The 8,317-nt window shown below is 38.9% G+C and overlaps 1 protein-coding gene across 1 annotated transcript in view; it reads right to left on the bottom strand.

Annotated features, from left to right (window-relative positions):
* The window catches only part of TDRD7 (tudor domain containing 7), an 82,621-nt gene continuing 74,304 nt past the window's right edge, over positions 1-8,317 (bottom strand). The window contains exon 17 of the mRNA XM_004048322.5: positions 1-463. Within this exon, the coding sequence (XP_004048370.1) occupies positions 243-463 (221 nt within the window). The 3' untranslated portion in view covers positions 1-242. The remainder of the gene's footprint in view (positions 464-8,317) is intronic.

Genomic DNA, 8,317 nt, shown 5'->3' with positions numbered 1-8,317 from the left:
TTTTATATTGATAAACATTTTTATTCTAATATTATAGTAATAATTCAAGTACAATTTTCTTTGAAAAGTCAACTCTGTTAAAACAAAACTTGTTAAATATCTTTCATCAAACATAAGCATATTCTTTTCAATCCCCCACAGCAGTCAGAGCCATGTAGCAGAGTTAAGATTTTTTTTAAGCCTACTACATTTTGTTATTGCTAAAAAATCTGAATTAGTTGTCAAGGTTTCAGAGGCAGTCATTAATTAACTTTTGAAAGCTCTATCAGATACTCTGACATAAAATCATGAATCCAGGTATCGGTGTCTGGCAACGATGTGTCCACTAAGTAGACCACTACTTTCCGGTCCCAAGGGTTAGCATTTTCAATGACTGTCTGCACCAGTGCCACCAGAGGTTTCTTCTCCACATGATTTCGAAACACCATAGAAGCCTCCTCAGACCACTGGTTGCACTTCACTCCTAGGAGGAAGAGAGGAAGAAGAGGGAGCAGTGAGGAGTCAAAGGAGCTTTTCTTTTATCCATTATGATGGAAAATTATTTAGTCAATTCCAAAGTAACTTAAGCATCCCAGGTTAGACTTGCCTGAACCGAAAACCGGTTACTGAACAATCTTAAAACACTCCAGCTTATAGTTTTTCTACTCTGAATGGAGTCACTCTGGAAATCTTTAACTAAAAAACAAGTTTTATTTGAGACTTAACATTGTATTATAAAATGAGGTAATAATGACTACTGTACAACCCCCATAAAGTATATGCATATTTAAACTAATAACAGTCAGAATAAGATATCAATATCATATTAAATGACATTTCTTTCATTAAAAATTTTTTTTCTGATGGACCAAATATCATAAAAAAAGAAAAAAGAATTATTGTATGATTCATTTACAGTATAGTTATTTAAAATTATACACAGCATCGTGGGAAAAGCACTGAATTGAAAGTCAACAGACTCAGTTACTATTCCCAGCTTTTCCTCTATCGGGTGGCATGGTCTTGGGCAAATCAGCTGATCTCTCAGGCCTCACCTATGATAAAAGAACCTGATTGGATCAGATCATGAGAAATCAAGTTAGAGAATTCTAAATTCGATTTTAAAACAAAACTGGGACAATAAAGTATACATTGGCCGGGCACAGTGGCTCACACCTGTAATCCCAGCACTTTGGGAGGCCAAGGCGGGCAGATATCTTGAGCTCAGGAGTTCGAGACCAGCCTGGGCAACATAGCCCAGCCCTGTCTCTACAAAAAATACAAAAATTAGCCAGGTGTAATGGCCTGTGCCTACAGTCCCAGCTACTCAGGAGGCTAAGGGAGGAGGATTGCTTGAGCCTGGGAGGTCAGGGCTGCAGTGAACCGTGACTGCATCACTGTACTCCATCCAGCCTGGGTGACAAAGTGAGACCCTGTCTCAAAAAAAAAAAAAAAAAAAAAATATATATATATATATATACATATTTCAAGAAATACAATTAAAATTAAGTTCACATATACTGGATTACATAAACTGTAAATTATGCCCCAAAGTAATTAAGATATGGAAATTTCAGACATAATTTTGGAAGACTTGCTATCTATATAGCAAATGGGCTAAATTCTTTGATTATTTATTTCCCACAAGAGAAGCCTAGAAATTTCATTTTATCTGCAGCAGCCCTGACAATCTTTGAGCCATGTTATTTAAGAAGAAAAAAGGTAACCCATTGGTAAGGTAAAAGATGATTCCACAGTATGGCTCCCTTTCTTCTAGGATTCAGAAAATTTTGTGCATGGCCATGGTGCACTGATGCAAAGAATGCCCAGATCAAGGCCAGATGTAATGAAGCAACAGCTCACTGGTGTTGTGGGAAGTCAGGAACCCCGAATGGAGGGACCAGCTGAAGCCATGGCAGAAGAACATAAACTGTGAAAATTTCATGGACATTTATTAGTTCCCCAAATTAATATTTTTATAATTTCTTACGCCTGTCTTTACTGCAATCTCTGAACATAAATTGTGAAGATTTCATGGACACTTATCACTTCCCCAATCAATACCCTTGTGATTTCCTATGCCTGTCTTTACTTTAATCTCTTAATCCCGTCATCTTTGTAAGCTGAGGAGGATGTAAGTCACCTCAGGACCCTGTGATGATTGCGTTAACTGCACAAATTGTTTGTAGAGCATGTGTGTTTGAACAATATGAAATCTGGGCACCTTGAAAAAAGAACAGGATAACAGCAATGTTCAGGGAACAAGAGAGATAACCTTAAACTCTGACTGCCAGTAAGCCAGGCGGAACAGAGCCATATTTCTCTTCTTTCAAAAGCAAATGGGAGAAATATCGCTGAATTCTTTTTCTCAGCAAGGAACATCGCTGAGAAAGAGAATGCGTCCCTGAGGGTAGGCCTCTGAAATGGCCACTTCGGGTGTGGCCGTCTTTTATGGTCGCTGCTGTAGGGATGAAATAAGCCCCAGTCTCCTGTAGTGCTCCCAGGCTTATTAGGACGAGGAAATTCCTACCTAATAAATTTTGGTCAGACCAGTTGTCTGCTCTCAAACCCTGTCTCCTGATAAGATGTTATCAATGACAGCATGCCCGAAACTTCATTAGCAATTTTAATTTCGCCCTGGTCCTGTGGTCCTGTGATCTCGCCCTGCCTCCATTTGCCTTGTGATATCTTATTACCTTGTGAAGCATGCGCTCTCTGTGACCCACACCCTATTCGTACACTCCCTCCCCTTTTGAAAATCACTAATAGAAACTTGCCGGTTTTACGGCTTAGGGGGCATCACGGAACTTGCAGACATGTGATGTCTCCCCCAGACACCCAGCTTAAAATTTTCTCTCTTTTGTAATCTGTCCCTTTATTTCTCAGACCGGCGGACACTTAGGGAAAACAGCAAAGAACCTACATGAAATATCGGGGGTGAATTTTACCCGATATCTGGCTGAAATTTCCCCCAATACACTGGGAACCTTGAGAGGGTGGGCATCCAGTGATCCCATTTGTGAGCGGGTAAGGGGTAATCCCAAGGTCCCTGGAGAATCCTTAAAGCATTCTAGTTTAAACACTCAGGGCATTCCCATGGGTTCCACTTAGATTCCACAGAGCTCCTTTACATCTAGAGATATTCCTAAATATGTCAAAGGGCTTGGCTAGGTGTGAACCAAGTCTACCAAAGTGATGACTCCAATGGCCATGTCACAACCAGTGACTTCCATGAAACTTCTAGTCTACCTCGCTTCTCTCTAGTGGATGCCTATGTTGGCCCAAGAGAGACATACTCTCCGCCACATATAGTTTAATAGTTCCAGTTCATATGTTTTCAATGAATTATAAAATGGAGGTCCTCCCTTCAAAATGGATAATGTGATACCCAGGAAGATTTTGTGACTTAGGAGCAAGTCAAAAGGAAGAAAGAAGGCTTGGCAGAGGTGAGCCTAGAAAAGGAACTGAGGACATGGATGGGACCCAACAGCAATGCTGTTTCAGATGTAAGTGTACAAAGAAACTTTCATGTATTTGGACTATGAGTTTTAGTTCACAAGGCAATTTCATATTCACTTTTTCATCTGATCCACATATTAGTTCAGTCACATAGACAGGATAGGAATTTACTGGTAATTTTATAAATAATCATGGGGTAGGTTTAGAAGTTAAATGACTTGAATCTCAGTCTTTTGACTTCAAAAACCACACTTTTCATGGAGAAGGAAGTATACAGTGAAGAAAGGCACACACTGAAGAGGCAGAGTGCTGAGTTTAAGGCTGTGGTGTGGGATCTTGGACAAGATATTTAACTTCACTAAGCTGCTATTCCCTGATGTGTATAATAGTTATAGTAACAGTACCTAAACCTCCTAGCATGGGGAGAGTTCAACGAAGTAAAGCAGTTGGTAGAACTTCTGCCTACCGATCTGGCATGTAAAGAGCTTAGAAGTTGCTACTGCCTCCTAACAAGAAACAAAAAGCTGAACAAACAGAAAATCAACAACTACTCCTAGGTCCATCAGAGAAGGAAGGTCACATGGCAATTCACTGTCCCCAAAACCAGAGAGACAGACAGGAAGATACTGAGAGTCAAAGCGTACTAGAGCAGAAACCAATGAGCAGAGGCCTGGAAGCCAGAGGAGGGAAACCTAAACTGTAACTGACAAATTGCTGGGGGTACATGTAAATAAGTCTGAGAGTTAAAAACTCCAGGGGAACCCAGTTATAGGGCCCTGCCTCCCACACTTTTGAGAGTTTTACCTCCAGAAACACTACCTGGTACTCACAGTGAATATCAGGGAAAAATCTCCTCATGCTTCCAGTTGGGGGAGGAGAAAAGGAACATTTTGAAATACACCAGAGCTTTCTGTTTTTCTTAACAAGCTCTGTCCTCAGAAGAAACTATTTTACTAGAGCCTGACCTGACAGGGTTTTATAGAGCTTAACCTTCCTGGGGGAAGGGAAATACCCAACTCCACTCCCCTCTAGCCATCCTGCTCCACCTAAGCTGGGGGGAAAGACCCCAAGGAGCACTGGTGAAGTTCCCAGTCCAGGGGCACAGGCTCAACAAAAGACTGAGACCTAATCATAGGACTACATAACATCCCTCACACCCCAGACACACATTGCTGCTGCTACATTACAAAAGCCTTATTTACCCAGATTTCCTTTTACCCAATGTATCATGTCCACCTTTCAACAAAGAACTACAAGTGATATGGAAGGAAAAAAACACAGTTTGAAGAGACTGAGCAAGCATCAGAATCAGAGTCAAATATGGCAGGAATGCTGGAAATAATCAGACCAGGAATTTAAAACAACTATGATTAATATGGTACCAGTGTTAATGGAAAAGCAGACAAAATTTAAGAACAGATGGATAATGGAAGTAGAAACACAGAAATTCTAAGAAACAATAAAAAAGAAATGTGGGCTGGGTGTGGTGGCTCACACCTGTAATCCCAGCACTTTGGAGGCCAAGGCGGGAGGATCACCAAAGTGGGTGGATCACGAAGTCAGGAGTTCGAGACCAGTCTGGCCAACATGGTGAAAAAGCCTGTCTCTACTAAAAATACAAAAATTAGCCAGGTGTGGTGGTGCATGCCTGTAGTCCTAGCTACTCAGGAGGCTGAGGCAGAAGAATTGCTTCAACCTGGGAGGCGGAGGTTGCAGTGAGCTGAGATCGTGCCACTGCACTCCAGTGTGGGTGACAGAGCAAGACTCTGTCTCAAAAAAAAAAAAAAAAAAAAAAAAGAAAAGAAAAGAAAAGAAAAGAAATGCTAGAGGTCAGAGGTCAGAAACACTATAAAAGAAAATAAGAATGTCTTGGGCTTCTTAATAGATTAGACTTGGCTGAGGGAAGATCTCTGAGTTCAAGGATATGACAACAGAAACTTTCAAAACTGGAAAGCAAAGAGAAAAAATACTGAAAAAAAAGAAACAGAACAAAAATCCAAGATCTATCAAAGGTGTAACAAATGCATAATAAGAATTCTAGAAGGAGAGAAAGGAACAGAAACATTTGAAACAATAATGACTGAGAATTTCTCCAAATTAATGTCACACACTAAATCAATTATCTAGGAAGCTCAGAGAACACCAAGCAAGATAAATGCCCCTCCGCACCAAAATATATCTAGGCATATCACATTTAAACTTTAGAAAATCAAAGATGAACAAACGTCTTGAAAGAGACCAGAAGAAAAAAACCACCTTATCCATAGAAGAACAAAGATAAGAATCTTTGTTCTGACTTCTCAGAGAAGCATCTGACTTTTCAGAAATCATGCAGCAAGAAGAGACTAGAGGGTTGAAAGGAAAAAACCCACCAGCTAAAGTTCTGTACCTTATGAAATTATCCTTCAAAAGTCAAGGAGAAATACAGACTCTCAGACAAACAAAAATTGGGAGAATTTGTTGCCAGCACACCTGCCTTGGAAGAAATATTAAAGAAATTCTTCAGAGAAGGAAAATAATATAGGTCAGAAATTAATATCGACATAAAATCAGAGAATGAATAAGTGAAGGTAAAGTAAAACTTTTATATTTCTTTTTCTTAATTCATCTATTAGATAGGGTTTGTTCAAAATAATAGCAACAACGTATTTGATTCTGTATGCGTGTGTGGGTGTGTGTGCGCGCGCGTGCACGTGTGCGTGTATGTGCTTATATGTAAGTGAAGTAAATGACTGCAATGATACAGGAGCCTGGAGGAAGGAATTAACATTATTTTGTTATTATACAGTACTTGCACTGTCTATGAAACAGTGCAATGTCACATGAAAGTAGACATGGATTAGTTCTAACTGTATATAGCAAACTCTAGAGCACCCACTAAGAAAAGGAAAAAATAGAGGTATAATTGATATCCTAAGAAAGGAGAGAAAGTGGCATTACTTAAAATGCTCAATTAAAATCACAAAAAGCAGAAAAAGAGTAGATGACAAAAATAAGAGCAAAGAACAAGGAAAACAAATAGAAAACAGTAACAAATATGGTAGATGTTAATCCAACTATATTAATAATCATTTTCAATGTCAATAGTCTAAATACACCAATTAAAAGACAGAGATTGTCAGAGTAAATAAAAAAAAATAAGACCCAACTACATATTATCTACAAGAAGACCACTTTAAATATAAAGACACATATAGAGTAAAAGTAAAGGGATGGAGAAAGATATACCACGTTAACACTAATTGAAAGAAAGCAGGAGTTAGGTATATTCATTTCAGGCAGAGCAGACTTCAGTGCAAGGAAAGTTATCAGGGATAAAGAGGGGCATTACATAATGGTAGAGGGGTCAATTCTCCAAGACGACATACTAATCCTTAATGTACATGCATCTAATAACAGATCATCAAAATACATGAGGCAAAAATGGATAGATCTGCAAGGAGAAATGAAAAAAATCCACTCTTGATAGGTAGAGATTTTAAAACCCCTTTATCAGAAATGGACAGATCCAGAAGGCATAAAAATAAGTAAGGACATAATTGAACTCAACAGCATCATAAGTCAACTGGATGTAATTAACATCTATAGAATACTTCATCTCAAAACAGCAGATTATACATTCTTCTCAAGCTCACATGGAACATTCATCAAGACAAACCACATTCTGGGAAATAAAACACACATTAACAATTTAAAAATAATACAATGTTTTCCCTCAGACCACAATGGAATTAAATTAGAAATCAGTAACAGAAAGATAGCTGGAAAATCCCCAAATTCTTAAGAGATTAAGCACAGTTCTAAATAACACATGGGTCAAAGGATACATTTCAAGAGAAATGAAAAAGTATTTTCAGCTGAATGAAAATATAGCACATCAAAACTTGTGGGATGCAGCCAAAGCTGTACTTAGAGGGAAACTTGTAGCACCGAATGCATATATTAAACAGGAAGAAAGCTCTAAAGTGACTGGTAGAGCACCTAGCACACCATAAGTACCAATAACTCTTAGCCACAATGCTGGTGATGGGGATGATGGTACCATGCACTCATTCTTCACAGAGAAGCCTTCTCTGGGGAGTATAACTGTCACATTTAACAAAATGTGTTGTTAGGAAAACCTGAGCATTAGAAAGTGAAAACGAAAAAAAAAAAAACCATTAAATCTGAAGAAGAAGGTTTGAATCTAAACCAGACTAACTGGTGGCCATGCTACAGGAAAGTGTTATTTTTGCTTTATATCCAATTACCATGGGATTTGCCTTTGAATTCTAGTAGGAAGACACAGAGAAGCTGGCAATATTTCAAAATAAGGCAATACACAGGCTTCCAATAAAAGCTGATCAATAAGTAAAAGAAGAACCTATATACACAATTTCTTTCATTGCTGACATCACATCACTTCTGTCACTGTGTTCCACATATGGGGCAAGGTGCTGAGGACTGTGAGCAGCAGCAAAGTGATCAGGGAGGCACCCCTCAACTCTTTGGGCCTCAAAAACCTCTGCTAACGCTACAAGGCCTCTGGGTTGAGCTTCATCCAGCTGTTCATGCTACATAATGGTAGGGTGCTCACAGGGGAGCCACCAACAGTTGTACTGCTTTCACAAAAGATAAAAGGGAAGTCTCATTAGACCACATTACAAAGAGGTGTCATTGTATGCCTGTTAAATTGGTTCCTCACATTTTAATGATAATCAAGAGGCTGATGTGAATGTGGTGAAATTGCTCCCTTGTATGCTGTTAGTTGTGCTGCAAACTGGAAACTCACTTGGTCATGAAAATGGTCATATATTCCATGACCCAGGAATGTTTTAAGATTGCATAATACTCTATTATGTAGATGTATTATAATTTATGCGATAATAATAAAGTATGA

Source organism: Gorilla gorilla, chromosome 13 (genome assembly GCF_029281585.2).
Source record: "Gorilla gorilla gorilla isolate KB3781 chromosome 13, NHGRI_mGorGor1-v2.1_pri, whole genome shotgun sequence".
Classification (NCBI taxonomy): Eukaryota; Metazoa; Chordata; class Mammalia; order Primates; family Hominidae; genus Gorilla; species Gorilla gorilla.
Note: the sequence above shows the minus strand (reverse complement) of the source record. Positions and strands in the feature narration are given on the sequence as shown.